This window comes from Pongo abelii, chromosome 5 (assembly GCF_028885655.2).
Source record: "Pongo abelii isolate AG06213 chromosome 5, NHGRI_mPonAbe1-v2.0_pri, whole genome shotgun sequence".
NCBI lineage: Eukaryota > Metazoa > Chordata > Mammalia > Primates > Hominidae > Pongo > Pongo abelii.
Window position 1 is genome coordinate 36,144,209 of NC_071990.2, and position 27,794 is coordinate 36,172,002.

The 27,794-nt window shown below is 40.4% G+C and overlaps 1 protein-coding gene across 7 annotated transcripts in view; it reads right to left on the reverse strand.

Annotated features, from left to right (window-relative positions):
• Window positions 1-27,794, reverse strand: part of SRPK1 (SRSF protein kinase 1) — an 88,488-nt gene that overhangs the window by 53,919 nt on the left and 6,775 nt on the right. For 4 of the 7 annotated variants that reach the window (XM_054556729.2, XM_054556731.2, XM_054556730.2 and 1 more), the window contains 4 exons: window positions 4,225-4,343; window positions 2,139-2,247; window positions 1,347-1,434; window positions 57-144 (listed from right to left, as the gene is read on the reverse strand). In XM_054556729.2, coding sequence (XP_054412704.2) covers window positions 57-144; window positions 1,347-1,434; window positions 2,139-2,247; window positions 4,225-4,343 — 404 coding nt within the window. 7 annotated transcript variants of the gene reach the window in all.

Consider the following 27,794-nt stretch of genomic DNA (forward strand, 5'->3'; position numbering starts at 1 on the left):
GTTCCTTTCTTTGGGATTGGGATGATTTATTCTCAAATATGTTTTTAAAAGGATACGTGTTCCATTAACTCCTGATATTTTAAAGTCATCTAGTAGTTGAACAACCATTTCTCTATTTGGATCATTAGGGTCTGAATTGCGAACCTGTAGTGGGGAAGAGACAGTAATTAGGAAAAGGTAAAGCATGGAAATAAACCAAATGGTAGGGGAAGAATACTTACAGCAAATTAACTACAAGAAAGAGCTCACATAAATCTATTTTTAAAATATACTAAAATTTCAATAGCTTTAATGGAGAAAAATCTTAAATAGTCAATTCATAAGAGGAAATACAACCAACAGGAACTATTTTTCTAATTAAACTATTTTGCTCCCTGATATCAATCTAAGTGTGGCCTCCAAATTAACTGATGATTACCAGGCTATGAGGAACTAAGAAGATTTTGCAGGATGCAAATCAACTACAGCACTAATCACACTGTTTTTTTCAGCAGATATATTTTTTTTTCATAGAAAAACTTTCTCAATGAAGAAAACAGTATGTTGATTTACTTTTGGGTAGGTACAAGGCTCCTTATCTTGTCACAAACGGACATTCTGAAAAGTATTGTCTTAAGCCAGGTGCAGTGGCTTGTGCCTGTAACCCCAGCTACTCTGGAGGCTAAGGCAGATCACTTGAGGCCAGGAGTTGAAAATAAAAAAGAAAACTACTGCCATAGAAATCTCCTGGTGCAACATTCTCACTTTATGAATAAAAAATCTGAGACTCAGAAAGAAAAAAATGGTAACATGGAGGACATACCGGGGTAAAGGCGACCTAAACCCAGGTTTTCTAATTCTGAGTTTAAGTTCCTTCTACCACACTGGCATATTCCTAATTTAAAACAGAACTAAAAATACATTTTTGATAGAATTTATCTCAGTTTCCAGGTATAAATGGAATCAGTAAGTACAGTATTTTTATATTATGTATTCTATAACATATTTGAAAAACAACAAAAAAGATGCTATACATTTATTTACACAACTTTCCTTTTAACCATAGTAGGGAAAAAAAACAGTAGCTACCTGGCCTGTAAAACATGCTCAGTGAATATTTTTATTCATTTGAAAGTTTTTTTGGTTCATGCATGTAAGAAGAATTCTAATCATAGCATTTGCCAGCAGTTCCCTACTACATGCATGGAATGGGTAAATATTGTTGTCTTCCTTTACCTCTTTAAGGGTACCAGAACTTTATAGAGAAAATTATCCATGCTAAAGAGTCTCCACTTGGTGTGTTTTAATTCAATGAAACTTGATTTATTTATAATTCTTCGCATTCATACGTATAATCTAATACTCACTGACTTCAGCAACCGGATTTCATCTAGTGCTGTTTCAGTGTAATGTTCAGCACTTTTAACTACTTTCATTGCCACAAATTTCTTCCCCCTAAGAAACAAACACAGGCAATTAAGACTACACAGCCTACCCTTACTTTGGGAAGCTAAGATTTAGCTATAAGATGGTTAAAAAGGACAAATATTGACTTCACGTTTCCCTGCAGCCCAAACAAGCTACTTCTACGGGAACATTTATACTTGTTAATGACACTAACTGGCCAGATTTCACTTATAGGAAGAATAAAAAATCTGTTCTCAGATAATCTCAGTTGTTGAACATTTTCTCTGAGTTAAAATCCTTCTTTTGAATATCTCCCTGAGTTACAAGCAAAACTGCAAAATGAGGATAAATAAGGGGAAAGATATTACCAAATTCCAAGTGTTCTGTGTATATATCTGTATATAGGCAAAAACTAAAAGTTTAAAAGCTGTAATATTTTCCCATAGGCAGCCAGAAGAAATATTTCGGTTAAAAGAAAATGATAAAAATCACAAAAAAATCAAACGACAAAAGCTTTACCAGCATTAATTTAATCACTCCTGTCTCTAAAGTAGAAAGGGAGATATATAATACTGATTCTTCACGAAAGAAAAGTGGTTTCTCCAAGAATACAGAGACTATTGCCAACAACAAAATTCTGATAAACGAAATCAGGCTAGAGATAGATTGAAGCCTGGATCAGCAGTGGAAACTCAGACAAACACATTTAGACATCATCTAACTAATTCTTTTACAGAACCACTAAAACTTACTGAATATCCCATGATAACCATACTGTTGAAAAGTGTCCCCAGCCTAACTTTCGGATCACATGGTATCTCCCATTGAATAGATCTCCAATTTTCACAAGATGATAACCTCCTGGAAGAAACAGGGGAAATATAATCAGAAAAACCAGGATGAGAAACAATGGTAAGAAAAGGCATTTTTACATCACATTTTTCAACATCTATATACCTTTTATCAATAAGTTTCTTTTATACAATCAATTCAACAGAAGAAAATCTTAATAGTCAAATCAGCCACATAGTATTACTGAATTCATGTTATTAAAAAAAGTAAGATTAATGATTTAGATTGAGCCTACAATAGCCTCATCCAAAAACAACAAAAAGGTTGTAATTATAATATTCTTGTCTCTCAATAATCCAATAGGTTTATCTAAACATATATATCTATTTACAATTACAGTCTCAGGTATTTTTTAGGAGACAGAATAATTCTGTTTATTTAGGGGGGAAAAAAAAAAGCAAGTAAGCAAACGGGATTTTCTTTAAATAAAAACAAAACAAAACAGCCCAGGCGCGGTGGCTCATGCCTGTAATCCCAGCACTTTGGGAGGCCAAGGAGGGCGGATCATTTGAGGTCAGGAGTTCGAGACCAGCCTGGCCAACATGGTGAAACCTGTCTCTATTAAAAATACAAAAATTGAGGCTGGGCATGGTGGCTCACGCCTGTAATCCCAGCACTTTGGGAGGCCGAGGTGGGTGGATCACCTGAGGTCAGGAGTTCGAGACCAGCCTGGCCAACATGGTAAAACCCCATCTCTACTAAAAATACAAAAATTGGCCAACGTCGTGGCACATGCCTGTAGTCCCAGCTACTCGGGAGGCTGAGGCAGGAGAATCACTTGAACCCAGGAGGTGGAGGTTGCAGTGAGCTGAGATTGTGCCACTGCACTCCAGCCTGGGCGAGAGCGAGACTCTGTCTCAAAAAACAAACAAACAAACAAAAAACAAAAAACAGCAAGGCGCAGTGGCTCACCCCTGTAATCCCAGCACTTTGGGAGGCCGAGGCAGACGGATCACAAGGTCAGGAGATCGAGACCATCCTGGCTAACACGGTGAAACCCCGTGTCTTCTAAAAAAAAAATAAATAAAAATACAAAAAATTAGCCGGGTATGGTGGCGGGCGCCTGTAGTCCCAGCTACTCGGGAGGCTGAGGCAGGAGAATGGCATGAACCTGGGAGGCAGAGCTTGCAGTGAGCCAAGATCGTGCCAACTGCACTCCAGCCTAGGCGACAGAGCGAGACTCCGCCTCAAAAACAAAAAAACAAAAACAAAAAACAAACAAAAAATCCCAAAAATTAGCCAGGTGTGGTGGTGGGTGCCTGAGGCACGAGAATCGCTTGAACCCAGGAGTCAGCGGCTGCAGTGAGCTGAGATCGTGCCACAGCACTCCAGCCTGGGCAGCTCTGTCTCAAAAAAACAAAAAAAAAACCCCAAAAAAACAGAAAACAGAGGAAGGCCTGAAAAGGCTGCCAACAGTGGCAAGAATCAAGGTATTTTCATATTTATCTTCGTCAGCTGAGAATAAGAAGGACCACATTCTTCTCCTAGATGGTATGATACATTCCATTTTGTGTTCCTACCCAAAGACTCTAGAAAGTCTCATCAAGAAACAGAAAAGATTAACAGGCAACCTGATGACACCATTTAAGTGTCTGTAATTCCAGTTTAACAGCCATCACTATGAGAAAAAAAGTAGTAAGAAGGTATTTTGTAAAAATCTATATGCCAAAATGTTACCATTGGTTATATGTGGCTGATAGCATTGCAGAAGTCTTTTACTTTCTTTCTGTTTAACACAGCTCTGAAATTTTCTAAGGTAAATATGTATTATAATTTTTAAAGAGGAAAAAGGTAAAAACATTTAATATAAAATTAGGCTTTGATAAATTAAGTCAGACTAAGAACAAATACTATTTCCTACGTTTTAGAGAAAAGGATACAAGTAAACAGCAATAAAACTGTGTTTATGCTGATAGATCAAACATCCAAATGAGAAATTGCAAATAGATGGCTCATGTCTCACTTCATACCTCTTTATGTACTTACCTTTACAATAATCATTAGGATCTTCCTGCTCATCATCATCAGATCCCAGAATCTCCTCTTCTTGCTCTGGTAGATCACTCTCAGAGTGGGGAGCAGAGCCTCTGTGCTGAGTTTCAGATCTAAGAAATGATACAAAAATGCCCATTCCATTTGGACAGAAGAAAATAAGACATTATCAAATGCCGCCCTCCCTACAAAAAACTAAACTTTCAGATAATATGAACAGAGTATTACCAAGTGGCAGCCTAGGAAAATATTAGCTGTAGTTTACCTCATGTTAGAAAAATACTACTTTTTTAAAACTTCAGTACATAATAAATAAAATCTGAAAAATATTAAAAAGTACAAAGGAGAAAAATTACTTGAATCTCAATATCCAAACATAATCACTGATAAACTACTGAATCTTCTTCCATTATGTTGCTGTATCTTCATAAAAATATTTATCTGTAATCACATACTGCATAAACAAATTTGCATCTGGCTTTTTCTATTATAAACTTTTTTCATTTCTGTGAAATCTCTTAAATCTTAACATGGAGGCCAGGCATGGATGGTGGCTCACATCTGTAATCCCAGCACTTTGGGAGGCCGAGGTGGGTGGATCACCTGAGGTCAGGAGTTCGAAACCAGCCTGGCCAATATGGTGAAACCCCATCTCTACTAAAGATACAAAAAATTTGCCCAGCGTGGTGGTGGGAACCTGTAATCCCAGCTACTTGAGAGGCTGAGGCAGGAGAATTGCTTGAACCCGGGAGGTGGAGGCTACGGTGAGACGAGATTGTGCCATTACACTCCAGCCTGGGCAACAAGAGCAAAACTCTGTCTCAAAAAAAAAAAAGTCTTAACATGCTTCCCTTAGAAGTATCACTGCTTACTTTGGCATATTCTGCTCAGTTGGACATTTATTTCCAATTTTTCACTACTAAAAATATAGTTGTTGAATACTTTTGGATAATCTTTATTCTGTAATTAGAATTATTTTCCTAAAATTAAACTACTAAGTAGAGGTTAAAACATTCCTATTTATAAAAATAACATGTTAAGTGTGGAAAATTTGGAAAACACTTGTTTCAAGACATACCTAATCAGAACAACTATTAACATTTTGGAATATTTCCTTCTAGGCAGTGGCCATGAATGCTTCGCTTCTAATGATTTTTATGTAGTATGACTGTTTTCCAAAAAGGTTGTACTAAGTTACATCCCCACCAGCCACACATGGGCTTTTGGTATTTAAGTACTACCTCATTCTGAAAACTTAGCCTATTTGATAGGTAAAAATCATATTTCATTTTATAATGCATTAAAAATATTTACTGATTTCCTTCTCTATATGTCTTCAATTAGTTACATCACAACTTTTGTGCAGCAGAAAAGTTAAAGCAGCAGAAAAACCTGAATTTGCATTCAGGCTCTAACACTTACTAGTTGCCTGTCTTCTAGGAGCTTTAAGCAAAAAAAGCAGGGTACCTCTGGGCCTCGTGCCTGTAATCCCAGCACTTTGGGAAGCCGAGGCAGGTAGATCATTTGAGGCCAGGGGTTTGAGACCAGCCTGGCCAACATAAAGAAACCCCATCTCTACAAAAAATACAAAAATTAGCTGGGTGTGGTGGCAGGCACCTGTAATCCCAGCTTCTTGGGAGGCTGAGGCACAATAATCACTTGAACCCAGAAGGCAAAGGTTGCAGTGAGCCGAAATCGCGTCACTGCACTCCACCCTGGGCAACAGGGCAAGATTCTGTCTAAAAACAACAACAACAAAAAACAAAACAAAACAAAAAGGCAGGGTACACAGCATTCCTTTCAATAGCTAAAGGAAAATACATCTTAATTTTAATTTTTCAGTATTTATTTACCTTTTCATCAACCTGTTTCATCCGATTGTTTTTTCAAAAGATTCAATTAACAGAAAAACATTTTAATAGCAAAACCAGTTACATGCTATGACTGAGCTATTTAAGACATAAGAAATACCTTGATGCAACTAATGATTTAGATTTTTGGTGGCCATTCCAACCTTCCTCAATTCTTGATTTTCTTTTTAATCCCCCAGGGTACACAAAATTAGCTATAAAACTGCATGATTCAATGTTCATTGTAACTGAAAACATGTCTTTGGGAAATTTATTTAGTAATACACTGGCCTACTTTCCTAAGTGGAAATAAGGAGTCTGAATGAACAACAACATTCTCCAATTTGAGATTAAGATGGAATTCTGAAACAGATTCTCTGACTCAAACTTAATGAAAGTAAATGAAATGGGGCCGGTTGCGGTGGCTCACACCTGTAATCCCAGCATTTTGTGAGGCCAAGGCGGGCAGATCCCTTGAGCCCAAAAGTTCAAGACCAGCCTGGGAAACATGGTGAAACCTCATCATTAAGAAAAACGCAAAAATTAACTGGGCTTGGTGGTGCACGCCTGTAGTCCCAGCTACTCGGGGAACTGAGGTGGGAGGAATGCTTGAAGCTGGGAGGTTGAGGCTGTAGTGAGTCACGACTGTGCCACTGCACTCCAGCATGGGCGACAGAGCAAGACCTTGTCTCAAAAAAAAAAAAGGGGTTGGGGATGATTAACTGAAGGCTTATATAATGGAGTTGACACCGTACACTGCACAGCAGACAGGCTGGTATTTATCTTGCAGGGGAAAAAAAGGAGGTCTATTCTCTAAAGAAAATAAAATAAACTGGAAAGAACAAATGCTGTTAGTGTGGATGATGCTACCCCAGAGTAAAGTTTTCCAGATTCTGGCATTCAGTGGGACCAAACATCACACAGGTAGCCTCCTAACTATTTACTCTAAAGAAAAAGCTGGCCAGGCACGGTGGCTAATGCCTATAGTCCCAGGATTTTGGGAGGCTAAGGTCAGTGGATCACTTGAGGCCAGGAGTTCAAGACCAGCCTGGCCAACATGGTGAAACCCCGTCTCTACCAAAAATACAAAAATTAGCCAGGCGCAGTGGCATGCGCCTGTAATCGCAGCTACTCGGGAGGCTGAGGTGTGAGAATTGCTTGAATCCGGGAGACAGAGGTTGCAATGAGCCGAGATCATGCCACTGTGCTCCAGCCTGGGTGACAGAGCGAAGACTCTGTCACAAATAAAAGAAAAAAAAAAAAAAAAGAAAAAGCCTTGCTAGGGACATAGGGCTATCAATCAGGTCTCTAATGCCTCATCCATAAAAATAAAAGGTGACCAAGGATCATTGAACATTTGAGGAAAGCCCACGGCCCCAAAGACAGAGACCAAGATAAGCAATTGAAAAACTGACCCTAGAAGAGAGATATGCATTCAGGAGAAAGACAAAACTTAAAAACTAGTTAATATGAATAGAGAAATGTTAAATGATGCCGATTTCCATATAGACTATGATGCTCTAGTCTAAAAGATGAGTAAAGTCAGAAAGAAGTTCTAGAAAATAAACTTGACCATTCCCTAAATGAAGGGGGAAAAAAATGCCCACTTATCTCATAATCGCCCATTATCCCATAATATCTCTATTCAAGATAATAATGCTCAAAAAGAGATGAGACAAACACAATCAAACCAGAAGTTCCCACATCTAAATAATCAGAGTTGCAGAAAGAGAAACTCATGAAAATAGAAGAGATAAAATTATTAAAGAAATTCAAGAAATTTCTGGAGATTGAATGGCAGCTCCACTTAATTTTTTATTAGGGAAATTTTTAAATCCCAGTGTTAAGAAGACTCTAAAGGCTTCTAGGTAAAAAAAAAGCTAGAAGGGCAGTAATTAGACTGTCATCATCTATCTCATCAGAAAGCCAATACACTAAAAGACAATGAGGCAATGACTTCTAAATTCTGAGGATTTTTTTTTTTTTAAACCTAGTCTAAGTTTCAACAACATTTGAGAGCAGAATATAAAGTTTTTCAAATATGGACCGACATTGAAACTTATCTCCCATTCATCTTGTCTGAAGAAGTTACTTGAGGTCAAGAAAACAAAGCAGTAAAACTGAGAAAGAAGACACAGGATCCATAGGATTCTGTTTTAACAGATCAAAAACAGAAGAGCCAAAAAGGAAGTTCCAAGAGCACAACTATAGAGAAGGCCTGAAATGCATTTAATCTGACCTAGAGCCAGAGACCAGAGGGCTCTGAGAGATTCCGGGGGAAAAAAACAAAGACAAGAAAGTATGCTTCAGACATACTTTCTGGAGGAATCTAACAATATGATAAAAAAAAGGTAACACAAGGGAGAAAAACACAATTACGAATGCCAAGAAACAAAATCTAAACAAAAAAAAGTTATGTAATTATAGCCCAAGACACAGTCAAAATAACATAAATGCAGATTATTGATTTTCTACTTCAAAATCAACCTAATGATAAAGCACAAAATACTTAATTATGGCTATAAAGTAGAACGTAAGGATTCTTTGTAAAGACTGTAAAGACAGTATTTAGGGGGCAGTTGGAAGAAAAGTCCACCAATATTCTCATGTTACAAAGTTAAAGTGCCTACAGTTAATGAAACCAAAAACAAGGGTTGAGGCATATGCTTTTGTGTGTGTATGTGTGTGTGTGCGCGTGTGTGTGTGTGTTCATCCATAGTTCCTGGCTCATAACTCCCACAGCCCTCGTTAGTCTTTTGTTATAATGTTGGGGCTCTTTAGGCCTCAAAAGCAGGCCTCAGAAAACAGACTTCCTGGCCTCTTTCACCTGCTCCTTTTTCTTCCCAATGCAGTAATGTAATCCTCCCGTGCCTTTCCATAAAGAAATTATCTGACCTACCTTATCTGATTCTGATTCATAAGATCCCCATTTCAGAGCTCCATACCTTGGGGGAAGGAATGATGCACAGAGAGGCCAAGAATCTGAACAGACAGGCCCTGCTGGGTTTCCATACTCAGTCTATTAGGTCATACTCTTTTTGTCCAATCACATTTCTATACAGTTGTCCATGCTTTGTTCATGCCTATCCAATGAAGTCTTCATGAAAGGCCCAAGAGGATGAAGTATGGAGAGCTTCCAGACAGCTGAATAAGTAGACATTTCTGGAGGGTGGGGCACCCAGAGAGGGCATGGAAGCCCTGCATTCCTTCCCATACCTTAGGCCCTATGCATCTATTCATCTCTATCCTTTGTAATATCCTTTGTTTAAAAAAACCAGTAAACATGTTGCCCTGAGTTCTGTGAGCTCCTCTAGCAAATTAATTCAACCCAAGGAAGTGTCATGGGAAACGCAATTTATAGCCAGTTGATCAGATGCACAGGTAAAACAACCTGGGCTTCCAGCTGGCACTGCAAATGGGGGAGAGGCAGTCTTGAGGAGTGAGCCCTCAATCCATGGGGTCTCCAAGAAGACACTGTCAGAACTGAATTGAATCAGAGGACATTTAGCTGGTATCTGCTGCAGAACTGATTGGGTGGTGTATGGCGGGGGAAAAAGTCTCATACATTTGGTCACAGGAGTCTGTGTTCATTGTTGTGGTGTGAGAACAGACGACAAAACAGTTTGAAGTTTTCCTACTCAAGGTATATTAAAGTTATAAAGTAATCAAAATAGATAATAACAAGTGTTGGTGAAGAAGTGAAAAAAACTGGAACCCTTACACATCGCTGGTGGGAATGTAAAATGGCACAACCACTTTGGAAAGTTTGTTAATTCCTCAAAATGCTAAACATTAGAATTACCACATGACCCAGCAATTCCACTTCTAGGTATATACCAAGAGATGAAAACATGTATCCACACAAAAAGTTGTACATGGATGTTCACAATGCATAGTTGTATGATTTTGTTACCAGTAGTGTTAACGTGAATGGGATCTGGTTACCTTGGAAATGCAGGAACTTATTATGAATGTACTATAAAGTAAAATGCTGACTGATTCCTGGGGACGGGGTGGAATATACAAATACAACATTATTCATAATAACCAAATAGTGGAAATAATCCAAATTTCCACCAACTGCTGAGCAGATAAACAAAATTCATACATCTATACATAAAAAGGAATGATGTACTGATACCTGCTTTAACAAGATGAATGAACCTTGAAAACATTATACTAAGAGAAGCCAGTTACAAAGACCACATAGTCATAAGATTTTATTTACATGAAATGTCCAGAAAAGGCAAATCCATTGAGACAGAAAGCAGATTAGCAGTTGCCAGGGTCTGAGTAAAGGGAGTAATGGTGAGTGACTACTAATGGGTTTGGAGTTTTCTTACAGGAGGATAAAAATGCTCTAAATTTAGATCATGGTGAGATATAACAATTCTGAATATATTAAAACAATGGAACTGTACACTAGATGGGTGAATTTATGGCATGCAAATTATGTCTCAATAAAGCTGTTAGAAAACTAGGTCCAAATATAGTGCTTTATTCAGAGGAAGAGAGAGATAAAGTGGTGATAGTACAAGTGAACTATACCTTCCTCAATCATAGCAAGAATTTATGGTAATAGCTAAAGCTGATGAATCAATGAATAGCAGTAAGTACGCTGGAGATGTGCACGTCTATCCAACTATTAATAAAATAAAAAGCAATGGGTAAAAGAAGTTGCTTTAAGAAGTAGGCCTATGTCTAGGGAAAAGGTGAGACAGAGGACTATGTAGCAGTTATTTAATTAATTCATTAATTCATTCATTTATTTTTGAGACAGGGTCTCACTCTACCGCCCAGGCCGCAGTGCAGTGGTGCTATCATGGCTCCCTCCAGCCTTGTCCTCCTCAGTTCAAGTGATCCTCCCACCTCAGTCCCAGGTAGCTGGGACTACAGGCGTGCACCACCATGCCTGGCTAATTTTTAAAATTTTTTAGAGATGCGATCTCACTATGTTACCCAGACAAGTCTCAAACTCCTGGGCCCAAGTGATTCTCCAGCCTCAGCCTACCAAATTGCTGAGATTACAGGCATGAGCTACCGCACCCAGCCTGTAGCTTTTATTTAAAAAGGCTTCCACTGTGTATTCTATTGGAACAAATTAGACACCTAAATGTCCAACAAGAGGTGGGTTGAATATATTTATTAGCTGCATAGATCACCCGTATGTTTATTTAAATTTGATTACCAATTTGTTCATGTAAGGTAAAACCTGTAATTGCTAAAAGGATCATCTACGCAGGCCCATTGATCAATACATTACATTATGAATGTTTACTATATTTGAAAATGTATCTATGCAATGAACTTTTAAAGTATTTATAGCAGCACAATTCTCAATTCCAAAGATATGGAACCAACCTAAGTACCCATTGATCAACGAACAGATAAATGTGGCATCTATACACCACGGAATACCACTCTGCCATGAAAAGGAATGAAATGTCTTTTGCAGCAACTTGGATGGAGCTGGAGGCCATTATTCTAAGCGAAGTAAATCAGGAATGGAGAAAAGCAAATACTGTATGTTCTCACTTATAAGTGGGAACTAAGCTATCAGGACTTATAGATATACAGAGTGATAATAATGGACTATGGTGACTTAAGGTTGGGGAGAAGATGGGGGGGTTAGGGATAAAAGACTACATATTGGGTAAAGTGTACACTGCTCAAGTGATGGGTGCACTAAAATCTCAGAATTCACCACTAAAGAACTCATTCATGTAATAAAAACCACCTGTACCCCAAAACTACTGAAATAAAGAAATTATTTTTTTAAGTTATGTATTACCATATTTTTTACAAGTTAATTTATCACAAAATTTAGCCACGCATGGTGGCAGGCATCTGTAATCTCAGCTACTTGGGAGGCTGAGGCAAAAGAATCACTTGAACTTGGGAGGCGGAGGCAGAAGAATCACTTGAACGCGGGAGGTGGAGGTGGCAGTGAGCTGAGATCATGACATTGCACTCCAGCCTGGGCAACAAAACGAGACTCCATCTCAAAAGTTAATTTATCATATTGCCAGGTTCTTCCAGTGTCAAGCATGCCGTCTTATCTATTTTCCCTAAAACCTCCCTCTTAAAGCCCTTTGACCTCCAGTTCACATTAAAGCCCTCTGAACTCCAGTTCACATTTTCCAAAACAAAACAAAAATATCAACAAATTCTACACAGACACCGGGCGCGGTGGCTCACGCCTGTAATCCCAGCACTTTGGGAGGCCAAGGCAAGCGGATCACCTGAGGTCACGAGTTCAAGACCAGCCTGGCCAACACGGTGAAACCCTGCCTCTACTAAAAATACAAAAATTAGCTGGGCATGGTGGCGTGTGCCTGTAGTCCCAGCTACTCAGGAGGCTGAGGCAGGAGAATCGCTTGAACCTGAGATGTGGAAGTTGTAGTGAGCCGGGATCGCACCACTGCACTCCAGCCTGACGACAGAGTGAGACTCCATCTCACAAACAAAACAAAACACTGGTGATCTTTAATGAAGTACAATTAGGCAACCACTACAATCCAAACAGATTTTTTTTCAATGGCCTACAAGACCTTACGTGATCTGTCTCTTCATTGCCCCCTCCAACCCATCTCTCTATACATATCTTCTTAGGCCTGTGCTAAAGTGGCACCCTTTCAGAGAACTTCCTTGACTTTCCTATATGAAACAGCAGTCTTTGCCACATGCTCTCTGCCACTCCCCTTACCCTGCTACTTTTCTTCAGCACTTGGCATTTTATTGTCTTCCTCCAGACACTCCCAGAATGTAAGCTTATGAGGGCAGCCTTTTTTTGTTCAATGGCATATCCTAAATGCCTAGAACCGGGATGTGTACAAGGTATTTCTCTTTCGTCTTTAGTTATTATTCATTCTTCAGTTAAAGTCCATTACACCTCTAACCCCAACAGAACTAGACTCTGAAGAGCCTTAAATGTCAAGCATTGAAGCACTTTACAAAGAAGGAAGTGGAGCCATTAGAGTGGCCCTACAGAAGAAATGCTTTAGAAAGATTCCTTTGGGGCCGGGCGCGGTGGCTCATGCCTGTAATCCCAGAGCTTTGGGAAGCCGAGGCGGGTGAATCACCTGAGGTCAGGAGTTCGAGACCAGCCTGGCCAACTTGGCAAAACCCCGTCTCTACTAAAATACAAAAATTAACTGGGCATGGTAGCGGGCGCCCGTAACCCCAGCAACTCGGGAGGCTGAGGTAGGAGAATCGCTTGAACCCGGGAGGCAGAGGTTGCAGTGAGCTGGGATCGCACCACTACATTCCAGTCTGGGCGACAGAGCAAGACTCCATCTCAAAAAAAAAAAAAAAAGATTCCTTTGGTAAGGTTTGTAAAATGTAGGGCAACCAGAAAGCAGAGATGTTGGGGACCACTGCAGAGATAATAGTTACAGCAAAGGTCTCTGGAGTCAGGAGACTTAAGTTTGATCCTGGCTCCATAGTTTACCAGAGCTCCAAAACTCTGAATAAACTGTTAGTGTAAGAAGCTCTCTGCGCCTCTCGCCTTATGTGTAAAATGAAGGCAGAAATGATGCCTACCTCATAGGGCATTTGCGAGGATATGTTAATCCTGTGGTTAATATAGTGCCTGAACATAAATTTTAGCATTGTAGGTAGAAAAGAAAAGAAAAGAAACAAGCAAGTATGTGTTCATTTATTCAACTTAGTTTTACTGAGTGTCTGTAGATATCCCAGGTACTTTTTTCTAGGCACTGGGAATGCAGCTGTGAGCAAGTATAGGGTCCCTGACTTCACTGTGTTTACATTCTAGCATGAAGTGACAGAAAATAGCCCTAATTTATCTGAACCTATCTGGTTCTTGAGTTTTAGCTGGTGAACAGCAAAAGTTGGGACAGCAAAGTCCTATCTCAGTCTCTCCAGGAGATACATGCTCTACAATGTCAGGCTATGAAGAGAGCTATAGAGAAAAATTAAGTAGGGCAAGGGGACACAGTGTACTCATGCTATTTTAAATAGTGTTGTGACATTTGAGTAAGGAGGTGAGCGATGCTGGGAGTTTATCTGGAATGATTCAAAACGGTGGTTTCAGAAAACAGAAATTCAGGGAGAGGAACGGATTTAAAGATGGAATGTTTGGGGTCTTAGAAATGATTTAGTTATGGCTCTAAAGGATGGATTAAAGCTGGGCATGGTGGCACACACCTGTAGTCCCAGCTACTCAGGAGGCTGAGGTGGAAGATCACTTAAGCCCAGGAGTTCAAGGCCAGCCTGAGCAACATAGTGAGATTTCCATCTCTTAAATAACAAAAAACTAAAAATTAAAGGAGAAAGAAAGAGAGACTAAAAGCTGACTGGAAAAAGCACCTTTGAAACTTTAGTTTACTTACATATAAACTTCAGTCTTTTCTGTCTTGGGAGTGGGGAATGGTTAAGATCTCCTAATGCAGGGAACTGCCTTCTGAGGCCTGTGTTAGAGGCTGAATTGTGCCCCTCCTAGAAAGATACGTTAGAGTGCTATCCTCCAATAACTGGGATTGTGACATTATTTAGATACAGGGTGGGTCTTCACAGAGGTAATCAAGTTAAGATGAGGTTATCAGGATAAGCCCGAATCCAACATGACTACTGTCCTTTTAAAAAGAGGAAATCTGGATGTAGAGACACACACATATAGAGGGAAGACGATGTGAAGAGACACAGGGAAAAGATGGCCATCTACAAGGCAAGAAAAAGGCCTGAAACAGATTCTCCCTCACAGCCCTCAGAAGGAATCAACCCTCTGACACCTTTTAGACTTCTAGCCTGTGAGATAATAAATTTCTGTTGTTTAGCCACCCAGTTTTTGGTACTTTGTTACAGAAGATTGAAGAAAATCATGTTTGTATACTTATTTCCCTTAAGAAATCCTAAGTCTCTTGAAGGAAAGGACTGTGTCCCAGTCATCTCTGTATCCCTTCTAGAGTTATCACACTTATTTAGATCTGATGCAAAGATTTAACGAGATGCTATTTTAAGTTCTAGCACCTACACACAATGGAACTCAATAAATGCTAAATTTCTCCCACTACCTTTTCCATATATATTTTCCCTGAAAGATTTTTTTTCTTTTGCAAATTGACATAATCCTTTACATATCTAATTTTATCCGAACTTAACTTCTGAGACATACTCACAAGTAGTCTAAGTTTCTCAACTCAGAAATCTTAAGCTGGAACTAGGGTCTAACAATATCAAAATAAAAATCTGAGTGCCTAAGTTTATCAGGTGTTACATACAAATAAACATAATTCAACCCTGATCCTCAGGTGACTATACTCCAAACTCTACCATATATATACACATATATATAAATATACATGAAAATGAAACACCAACATGAGCTAAAACTATTAGTTTGATACACTAATAGTATTAAGAAATGTCACATAGGCTTGGCACAGTGGCCCCATGTCTGTAATCCCAGCACTTTGGGAGACCAAGGCGGGAGGAATGCTTGAGCCCAGCCTAGGCCAGATGGCGAGACTCCGTCTCTACAAAAAAAAAAAAAAAAAAGATTAGCCAGTCTTGGTGGCATGTGCCTGTAGTCCCAGCTACTAAGGAAGTAGAGGCAGGAGGATCCCTTGAGCCCAGCAGTGTGATGCAGCTGTAAGCTATGATCACGCCACTGCACTCCAGAGCCTGGGTAACAAAGTGAGACCCTGTTTCTAAAAAATAAAAAATAATAATAAAATAAAAATCCAAAAACAAAGTCACATGAAAGACAAAGATAAACCCATCTGAGGTAAAGAACGAAGCATGAGAAAGAAAGCAGTCATCCAAAAACTTACTTCACCTCAGTACTGGGCTAGGCACTCAATGCAATTTCATCCTTATAACCTTGCCATCTACAGATAAGGCAACTTGAACTGAAAAGTCAAAAGAAGCTGTCCATGTTCACCTAACAATGGTGTTGGAGGCAGGCTGAAATCCGGGACTGTGTAATTCAAAAGGACAAGCTCTTTTTGATAAACAGCATATGAGCATATACTGCATTATCCTTCTACCTAGAAATATTAGCATGAATTACCTAATTTATCCCACTGCATTCTTCTTTCTAGTAAAGAAAAATCCAAAATACTATTCCTGTTAAAGGTATTCTAAAAGGCATAAAAACTAGCAGAAGGGAGCTTGTCGTCAAGCTCCTATGTAGATAGAAAAAACCTGCCATCTCTGATCAAATTGCTAAGTGGAGGCACATCAAAAAATGTTCATAAGCTGAAGAGTAGCACAATAATTAAAAGCAAAGTGGGCCAGGCATGGTGACCCACACCTGTAATCCTACCACTTTGGGAGGCCAAGGTGGGAGAATCAGTTGAGCCCAGGAGTTCAAGACCAGCCTGGGCAACACAGTGAGACCCTGTCTCTATTTAAAAAAAAAAAAAAAAAAAAGCAAAGTGAATGAACGGAAAGATATGGTTGCCTACAAGGTACATTGATAATCAGTTACAAAATAAGGCTTACCCTAATATTTCAGGAAACAAAAGTTCACAAGAGGCCGTGGTGGCTAATGCCTGTAATCCCAGCACTTTGGGAGGCTGGGGCGGGCAGATTACCTGAGGTCAGGAGTTTGAGACCAGCCTGGCCAACCTGGTGAAACCCCACCTCTACAAAAAATACTACGATTAGCCAGGTGTGGTGGCACGTGCCTGTAATCCCAGCTACTTGGGAGGCTGAGGCACGAGAATCACTTGAACCGGGAAGACAGAGGTTGCAGTGAGCCGAGATTGTGCCACTGCACTCCAGCCTGGGTGACAAAGTGAGACTGTCTCCAAAAAAAAAAAAAAAAAAATCACAAGACTATCCCCAAAAGGACTGTTAGCCTTGTTCAAAATGCCTAGGCCTCTATGACACTCAGATCATAAATTTTAGAATTTGAGTAAATTAAAAAAGGTTATCAACATGATTGACTACAAGTACCAAACTTCATACCATTGATGTTTTTGTTCACCAAACAAGAATTGGTGACAATTGTTACGTGGTAGTTAAAATATATATTAAAATTTCTGAAACTTCTTGATATGCCATCCTAAAATACTCATCAATATTGTTCATGGCATTTAAGCCACCAATAAATTACCCAATAGCAATGAATTACACACCTGGACTTTTGTCCAGGTTGGAGTACAGTGGCACAATCATGGCAGTTGCAGCCTTGACCTTCCATGCTCAAGCAATCCCACTTTAGCTTTCCAAATAGCTGGAACTATAAGCGTGCATCACAACACCCAGCTAATTTTTTTTTTTTTTTTTTTTTAAAGACAGGGTCCCACTGAATTGCCCAGGCTGGTCTTGAACTCCTAAGCTCAAGTGATCCTCCCACCTTGGCCTCCCAAAGTGGTGGGATTATAGGCACGAGTCACCATGCCAAGCCATGATTTTTATTTATCTAGCCCCTGCCAACTGATTTTTGTGTTTAGTGGAAACATTTTACTACAGTTATCTGAAAATTAAGTGTATTCAAATTATTTTGTGGGCTTCTGATAACTTCCTGAAGTTATACCTTGTTCAATTAGTTGAAAAACTGGATACTATGGTCTTCACAGTTGATCTTTGTTGGTCTTTTTCAAATTTCCAAAGCTAATCCTCCACTACGAGGCCCATGGAACCATGGGGCTCTTCCACAACTGTGCTTAATACTATCACTCAGAGAGGGAACTTGCAACAGTAGGCCTATTAATGCCTACCTTTCACCATAAAGACTCTGAGGCAGAGATTACATACTACAGGCTGCAAGCTGAATCCTGCCTGTAAACAAAAGTATACAATGGTTTTTAAATAAAGTCTTGGGCCGGGTGCAGTGGCTCACGCCTGTAATCCCAGCACTTTGGGAGGCCGAGGCGGGCAGATCACGAGGTCAGGAGTTTAAGACCAGCCTGGCCAACATGGTGAAACCCCGTCTCTACTAAAAATACAAAAATTAGCTAGGCATGGTGGTGTGTGCCTGTAATCCCAGCTACTCAGGAAGCTGAGGCAGGAGAACTGCTTGAACCAGGACCCGGGAGGTGGAGGTTGTAGTGAGCTGAGATCACACCATTCATTGCACTCTAGCCTGGGCAACAAGAGTGAAACTCTGTCACAAAAAAAAAGAATAAAAAAAGTAAAATAAAAAAATAAAATAAAATAAAGTCGTGGGCTGGGCACTGTGGCTCACACCTGTAATTCTAGTAATTTGGGAGGCCAAGGTGGTGAGAGGATCCCTTGAGGCCAGGAGTTCAAGACCAGCCTAGTTAATACAGCAAGACCCCATCTCTACAAAAGAAAAGAAAAAAAAAATTAAAAATTAAGGGGGCCTGGTGGTGTAGTCCTAGCTACTCCAGAGGCTGAGGCAGAGGGAATGCTTGAGCCCAGGAGTTTGAGGTTGCAGTGACCTATGATCACACCACTGTACTCCAGCCTAGGTGACTGAGACCTTATCTCAAATAAAGAACAAAAAACAGACAAACAAAAGTTGTGAACACTAAACAATCTGGAGAATCACATAAAAACAAAGTTCTAGCTTCTGTTGAAAAAGCTGAAGACGTGGTAATAGTGGACCCATCTTCTCACAGGGTAACAGGAGCTAAGAAACCTTTTCTTCTTTAGATATAAAGGAGGAGGTACTCTTCACACACTCTAATAAGCACAGAACCATTCCCTGTTGTCTTACTCATAGTATGCTTCATAAGCCATATTCTAAAAAAAAAACCAACATAATCACAAATTACATACAATATTTATTTTAAGCAATAAGCCTAGATGACCCAAATAATTCTGCAAGACTTGGACTTTTTAAAAAAGTCAAAGATGATGTAAAATGAAAGCAAAATGAAACACACGAATCTGAGAAATTAGGTGGTAGCATAATCCTACAGCAAGGAACTAGTCAGTGCAACTATAAAATTCAGTCACTTGATTCTACATCCCCAGTGAAATATACTCTAAGAACAATAACGAAAATTGTTATCTTCTTTAGTAATCATATTGTTGGGGTAGTGCTGGAATTGTAATTCTAAGACTGTTGTGTATACATTGTAGGAAAAAGAAAATGAGCAATCATGATGCTGTTGAGAACTGGGATTTTCAGCGTGGGAGAAAGAAGAGTGAAATATAAAATCAAACAAAAATCCTTGGGTCCTATGATTCCATGTTTAAGTATAACATGAACTCATGATTTTTTTAAATGAAAAAACACAACTTATTTCCTAAGCTCTAGTCACAGAAAAGGCCTAGAAACAATAACTAACTCACTAGTAATAAGCTCCTTAAGTACTCAGATTATGGTCTCCAAATACCATTTCCCACTAAAAGGCTTCTTGGAGAGACAGCTATTTCCTAGCCGGGGGCAGAAAATGTACAAGATAAGCCTTAGACATACTGTCACACCAGATTAAAAAAAGCAATCAAAGACATCTCAGGTTGAGTAAAATGAACTCAGGAGCTACCATGAAAAAAAAACTCCAATTAGCCAACAGTGGACAAGCAATAAAAATAACCACACATGATACAACATGCATGAATTTTATTATTTTTTTTTTAGAGACAGAGTCTCACTCTGTCACCTGGGCTGGAGTTCAGTGGCATGATCTCGGCTCACTGCAACCTCCACCTCCCAGGTTCAAGTGATTCTCATGCCTCAGCCTCCTGAGTAGCTGGGATTACAGGCGTGCACCATCACCCCCAGCTGATTTTTGTATTTTTAGTAGAGACAGGGTTAGGCCATGTTGGCCAAGCTGGCGTCAAACTCCTGGCCTCAAACGATCCACTGGCCTTGGCCTCCTAAAGTGCTGAGATTACAGATGTAAGCCATGCATGAATATTAAAAACATTATGCTAAGTAAAAGAAGCCAGTCACTAAGATAACATATGTTATGATTCCATTTATATGAAATATCCAGAACAGGAAAATCCATAGACAGAGAAAGTAGATTAGTGGCTGCCTAAGGTTGAAGGTGAGGCAGTGTCGGGAGTCAAGGGGGATGACTGCTGATAGGTCCAGGTTTCTTTTGGAGTTGATGAAAACCACCTAAATTTACATTGTAGTGATGTTTGCGCAACTCTATGAACATACTAAAAACCACTGAATTGCACAGTTAAAATGAGTTTTAATTATACCTCCATAACACTGTAGAAAAAAAAAACCCACTCGAATGGACTAAACCACAAATATGTTCAAATTTGTGAGTTATTATCAAATGTTTATTGGTCATTTTGGAGCATGCTAGGGATCTGTCAATTCTCTCTCTGGGTAACCAAAGTTATGAGATAAAGTTTCTCTTTATAGAAGTATTACAATTAATAAATTAAGAAATGGAATATTACCATTTTTGAAACCCTAAATAAATTAATGGATCTAAGCAAGGATCAATAGCCACTAACACCAGAAAAAAAGAGACAACCAGAATTGATGTTTCCTGATGAAAGTTTACACCACCACCCACAGGTAGTTTGCCAAAAACAAATTTGCAAGGAAAAGAACCACAGAGAACCTACAGAGTAAAAGACTACAGACTTTTCAAACAAAGGCAATGGAAAGACTTTGTTGATCCTGATCCAAAGAAAATTAGGAAAATTTGAACACAGATTGAATACTTGACATTAAAGACTTGTTTAAAAAAATTTAGGGCGATTATACTACCGTAGCTATGCTTTAAAAAAATTAAGAGTCTATAATTTATAAAATAATATGATGCCTGGGATTTGCTTTAAAATAAGATGGAGCGAGGCCGGGCGTGATGGCTCACACCTGTAATCCCAGCACTTTGGGAGGCTGAGGTGGGTGGATCACCTGAAGTCAGGAGTTCGAGACCAGCCTGACCAACATAGTGAAACTCCATTTCTACTAAAAACACAAAATTAGCTGAGTGTGGTGGCACATGTCTGTAATCCCAGCTACTTGGGAGGCTGAGGCAGGAGAATCACTTGAACCCAGGAGGCGGGGGTTGCGGTGAGCCGAGATTGCACCATTGCACTCCAGCCTGGGCAATGAGAGCAAAACTCTGTCTCAAAAAAAAAAAAAATAAATAAAAAATAAGTAAGATGGAGTGAATACATGAATAACAAGAAAGAGGAACAGCCTTGATACAGTTTGGCTCTGTGTCCCTACACAAATCTAATGTCAAATTGTAATCCCCACACGTCAGCAGAGGGATAAGGTAGGAGGTCACTGGGTCATGGGGGTGGTTCCCCCACGCTGTTCTCCTGATAGTTAGTGAGTTCTCACGAGAGCTGATGGTTTTAAAGTGTGGCACTTCCTCGTTCTCGCAGACATTCCCTCCTGCCACCTTGTGAAGAAGGTGCCTGCTTCCCCTTCAACTTCCACCATTATTGTAAGTTTCCTGAGCCCTCCTCGTTATGCTTCCTGTTAAGCTTGTGGAACTGTGAGTCAATTAAACATCTTTCCTTTATATACCCGGTCTCAGGTAGTATTCTTTATAGCAGTGTGAAATGGACTAATACAGTAAACTGGTACCACAGAGAGTGGGGTACTGCTATAAAGATACTTGAAAATGTGGAAGCAACTTTGGAACTGGGTAGCAGGGAGAGGTTGCAACAGTTTGAAGGAGGGCTCAGAAGAAAACAATAAGATGTAGGAAAGTTTGGAGCTTCCTAGAGACTTGAACTATTTTGACCAAAATGCTGATAGTAAGGTGAACAATGAAGTCCAGGCTGAAGTGGTCTCAGATGGAGACAAAGAACTTATTGGGAACTGAAGTAAAGGTCACTCATGCTATGCTTTAGCAAAGAGACTGGCAGCTTTCTGCCCCTGCCCTAGAGATCTGTGGAACTTCAAACTTGACAGAGACGATTTAGGGTATTTGGCAGAAGAAATTTCTAAGTAGCAAAGCATTCAAGACATGACCTGGGTTATTCTGAAAGCATTCAGTTTTATGCATTCAGAAAGAGATCATTTGAAATTGGGACTTATGTTTAAAAGCGAAGCAAAAAATAAAAGTTTGGGAAATGTGTAGCCTGACAATGGGATAGAAAAGAAAAAAACATTTTCTGGGGAGAAATTCAAGCTGGCTGCTAATCACCAAGACAATAGAGAAAATGTCATCAGGGCATGTCAGAGATCTTGGTGACAGCCCCTCTCATCACAGACTCAGAGGCTTAGGAGGAAAAAGCTAAAAGGGGCTAAGGTACAGCTTGGGCCATTGCTTCAGAGGGTTCAAGCCCCAAGCCTTGGCAGCTTCCACGGGGTGTTGGGCCTGCAGGTGCACAGAAGTCAAGAATTGAATCTCTGTCTAGATTTCAGAGGACATATGGAAATGCCTGGATGCCCAGGCAGAAGTCTGCTGCAGGGGTGGAGCCCTCATGGAGAACCTGTGCTAGGGCCATGCAAATGGGAAATGTGGGGCTGGGGCCCCCACAGAGTCTGCACCGGGGCACTGCCTAGTGGAGCTGTGAGGAGCGGGCCACCGTTCTCCAGACCCCAGAAGGGTAGATCCACCAATAGCTTGCACCATGTACCTGGAAAAGCCACAGGCATTCAATGCCAGTCCGTGAAGGAGCTGCCCAAGGCTATGGGATCCCACCCCTTGCATCGGCGTGCCCTGGATGTGAGACACAGTCAAAGGAGATTATTTTGGAGCTTTAAAATTTAATGACTGCCTGGCTGAATTTCAGACTTTAGTGGGGTCTGTAGACCCTTCGTTTTGGACAATTTCTCCCATTTGGAATGGGAACATTTGCCCAATGCCTGTATCCCCATTGTATCTTGGACGTAACTAACTTGCTTTTGATTTTATAGGCTATAGGTGGAAGGGATTTGTCTCAGATGAGACTTTGGACTTGGGACTTTTGAGTTAATACTGGAATGGGTTAAGACCTTGGGGGATAGTTGGGAAGGCATGATTGTTTTGAAATGTGAGGACAAGAGATCTGGGAAGGGCCAAGAGTGAAATAATACAGTTTGGCTCTGTGTCCCCACCCAAATCTCATCTCAAACTGTAATACCCACATGTCAGGGGAGAGACCATGTAGGAGGTGATCAGATCACGGGGGTGGCTCCCCCCACGCTCTTCTCATGATAGTTCTCATGAGACCTGATGGTTTTGAAGTGTGGCACTTCCTTGCTGTTGCACACACTCCCTCCTGCCAACTTGTGAAGATGCCTGCTTCCCCTTTGCCTTTCACCATGATTCTAAGTTTCCTGAGGCCTCCCAGCCATGCTTCCTGTTAAGCCTGTGGAACTGTGCGTCAATTAAACCTCTTTCCTTTATAATTACCCAGTCTCAGGTAATATTCTTACAGCAGTGTGAGAACAGATTAATACAAGCCTCATTTCTTTCTTTTTTTCTTTTCTTTTTTTTTTTTTTAAGATGGAACTTCGCTCTTGTTGCTCAGGCTAGAGTGCAATGGCATGATCTCGGCTCACTGCAACCTCCACCTCCTGGGTTCAAGAGTTTCTCCTGCCTCAGCCTCCCAAGTAGCTGGGATTACAGGCATGCGCCACCACGCCCGGCTAATTTTGTATTTTTAGTAGAGATGGGGTTTCACCATGTTGGTCAGGCTGGTCTCGAACTCCCGACCTCAGGTGATCCATCTGCCTCAGCCTCCCAAAGTTCTGGGATTACAGGAGTGAGCCGCCACGCCCAGCTTACAAGCCTCATTTCTGAGATGGAGAAAGTTTTAGTGGTCTGAATAGAAGATCAAACCAACCACAACATTCTCTTTAGCCAAAACCCAATCCAGAGCAAGGCCCTAACTGTTCAATTTTATGAAGTTTGTGAGAGGTGAGGAAGCTGCAGACGAAAAATTTGAAGGTAGCAGAGGTTGGTTCATGAAGTTTACAGAAAGAAGCCATCCCCATAACATAAAAGTGCAAGGTAAAGCAGCGAGTGCCGATGAAAAAGCTGCAGCAAGTTACCTAGATGCTAAGATAATTGATGAAGGTGGCTATACTAAACAGCAGATTTTAGGTGTAGACAAAAGAGCCTTCTATTGGAAGATGATGCCATCTAGGACTTTCATAGCTGAGACAAGTCAATGACTGGCTTCAAAAGCTTCAAAGGACAGGCTGACTCTCGTTAGCAGCTAACATACCTAGTGACTTTAAGTTGAGGCCAATACTAATTTACAATCCCAAAAATCTTAGGGCTCTTAAGAATTATGCTAAATCTACTCTGCCTATGCTCTATAAATGGAACAACAAAGCCTAGATGACAGAACATCTGTTTACTGCATAGTTTACTGAATATTTTAAGGCCACTATTGAGACCTTCTGCTCAGAAAAATAGATTCCTTTGAAAATATTACTGCTCATTCGCAATGTACCTAGTCACCCAAGAGCTCTGATGGGGATGTACTAAGAGATTAATGTTGTTTCCATGCCTACTGATATAACATCTATTCTGCAGCCCATGGATCAAGGAGTCATTTCAACTTTCAAGTCTTATGATTTAAGAAATACATTTGATAAGGCAATAGCTACCATAGTGATTCCTCTGATGGGTCTGGGAAAAATCTATTGAAAACCTTGTGGAAAGGATTCACGATTCTATATGCTATTAAGAACAGTCATGGGGAGAGGTAAAAATATCAACATTAACAGGAGTTTGGAAGAAGTTGATTCCAACCCTCATGCATGACTGAAATGTTCAAGACTTCTGTGGAGGAAGTAACTACAGATGTGGTAGAAACAGCAAGACAACTAGAATTAGACATGGATCCTGAAGATGTGACTAAATTGCTCCAATCTCATGATAAAACTTGAACAGATGAGGAGCTGCTTCTTATGATGAGAAAGTGGTTACTTGGCTGGGCGTGGTGGCTCACGCCTGTAATCCCAGCACTTTGGGAGGCCAAGGTGGGAAGATGGCTTGAGCCCAGGAGTTCAAGACCAGCATGGGCAACATAGTGAGACCCTGTCTCAAAATAACTAATTAGTTAATTAATTCTTTTTTTAAAAAAGAAGTTTCTTTCTTTTCTGTTTTTAAGAGCTAGGGTCTCACTATGTTGCCCAGGCTGGCCTTGAACTCCTGGGCTCAAGCGATCCTCCCACCTTGGCCTCCGAAGTAGCTAGGACCACAGGTGCATGCCACCACACCCAGCAGAAAGCGGTTTCTTGAGATGGAATCTACTATTGGTAAAGATGCTGTGAACATTGTTGAAATGACAAGTGACTTAGAATATAACATAAACTTAATTTATAAAACAGTAGCAGAGTTTGAAAGGACTGACTCCAAATCTGAAATAAGTTCCTCTGTGGGTTAAATACTATTAAACATCATCGCATACTACCGAAAAATCTTTGTGAAAGGGAGGGTCAATAGATGCAGCAAACTTCATTAAGAAATTGCCACAGCCACTCCAACCTTGAGCAGCCACCAGATGAGTCAGCAGCCATCAACACTGAGGCAAGATCATGGCTGGGTGCAGTGGTTCACACCCCTAATCCCAACTACTCAGGAGGCTAAGGCAGGAGGATTGCTTGAGGCCAAGAGTTCAAGGCCAGCTTGAGGGCAACATGAGATCCCATCCCTTAAAAAAATAAATAAAAATAAAAAATAAAAAATGAGCTGGGCATGGTGGCATGTGCCTGTAATCCCAGCTACTTGGGAGACTGATGCAGGAGGAACGCATGCCCCCAGGAGTTCGATGCTGTAGTGAGCTATGATAGCACCACTGCACTCCAGCCTGGGCAACAGTACCAGACCCCATCTCTCTTAAACAAAAATTATTATTGAGGCAAGACCTTATACCAGCAAAAAGATTATGACTCACTGAGGGCTCAGATGATCCTTAACATTTTTTAGCAATAACGTATTTTTAAATTAAGGTCTGTACATTTTTAAAAGACATGACGCTACTGCAAAATTAACAGACTACAGTACAGTGCAAACATAACTTTTATATGCATTGGGAAACAAAAAATTTGTGTGACTCGCTTTGAGGTGGTCTGGAACTGAATCTGAACCCATAGTATCTCCAAGGTATGCCTGTAATACTTTACCCAATTTAAAAATATCCCCAAACTAGTAACAGTGATAGAGAGGATTTGGAGAGCATGAGCAAAAGAGTTTACCTAAAAGTGGGAAAAACCCCACAAAAAAGTGCCAGTTATTCCACAAGGTCTAAACTGATTTTAGTTGATCATCTTTCTTCCCTTCTTTTGGAGACAGGGGTCTTGTTCTGTCACCTAGGCTGGAGTGCAGTGGCATAATCACAGCTCACTGTAGCCTCTACCTCCTGGGCTCAAGAGATCCTCTCACCTCAGTCTCCTGAGTAGCTGGGACTACAGGCACGTGCCACCACACCCAGCTAACTTTTGTGTTTTTACAAGACAGGATCTTGCCATGTTGCCCAGGCTAATCTCAAGTTCCTGGGCTCAAGGCCTTGGCCTCCCAAAGTGCTGGGATTACAGGCATAAGCCACTGTACCGAGCCTTTTTCACTTTTAGTAAGGGAATTCCTAAGCACTCACAGCCTTATTCACTTTGGCACTTCAACAAGTTGCTGGTTTCAAGTAATCTAAAGGAAAATGGTAATTTGTCAAGCCTGGGACGCACTGTAGTAGAAACACTAATGTAAACAAAACTTACTAACCAATGAAACTACAGAGGAAGAAGAGAACAAAATATTTTCTGACAAGAGGAGTTCTGGAAATTCAATTTTGCAAGTATATATTTATATTTAAGGGAATCATACACAATTAAAAATGCAAATTTTAAAAAAGATATAACAGTTGACCTTGAGGTAGGAGGGAGAATCACCTGAACTCGGGAGATGGAGGTTGCAGTGAGCCAAGATCGCACCACTACACTCCCACCTGGGCAACAGAACAAGACTCCATTCCAAAAAAAAGTAAAAAGCAAAGGAGGCCAGGCACAGTGGCTCACGCCTGTAATTCCAACACTTCGGGAGGCCAGGGCAGGTGATCACCTGAAGTCAGGAGTTTGAGACCAGCCTGGACAACATGGTGAAACCCCGTCTCTACTAAAAATACAAAAATTAGCCAGGTGTGGTGGCACGCACCTGTAATCCCAGCTACTCGGGAGCCTGAGGCAGGAGAATCGCTTGAACCCAGGAGACGGAAGTTGCAGTGAGCCAAGATCATGCCACTGTACTCCAGTCTGGATGACAGAGCGAGATTCCATCTCAAAAAAAGAAAAAAAAAAAAAAACAGAGAGAGAGAGAAAAAAAAAAAAAAGAAAAAGCAGAGGAAAAGACAGATTTGCCACGGTTTTAAAAATCAATTTATGTAAAAAGCACACTATAAATGACATCTGAAGGACCTATAACAAGCTGAGAAATAAAAGTCTGCCACATAACAAAGGATACTTTCTCTCTTTTTTTTTTGAGATGGAGTTTCGCTCTTGTCGCCCAGGCTGGAATGCGATGGCGCGATCTCGGCTCACTGCAACCTCCACCTCCCAGGTTCAAGCAATTCTCCTGCCTCAGCCTCCCAAGTAGCTGGGATTACAGGCATGCGCCATGACGCCCGGCTAATTTTTTGTATTTTTAGTAGAGAAGGGGTTTCTCCATGTTGATCAGGCTGGTCTCGAACTCCCGACCTCGGGAGATCCACCCACCTCAGCCTCCCAAAGTGCTGGGATTACAGGCATGAGTCACCGCACCTGGCTAGGATACATTCTTAATAAAGAGCTCTTAAGATCAAGAAAAAGATCAACAATCTAATATTAAAAATGGGCAAAAAAATTCAAAATTACAACAAGGTATTTTATAGATTACCGGATGTGGCAAGATTTTTCAAGTAATATTACCTAGTTCT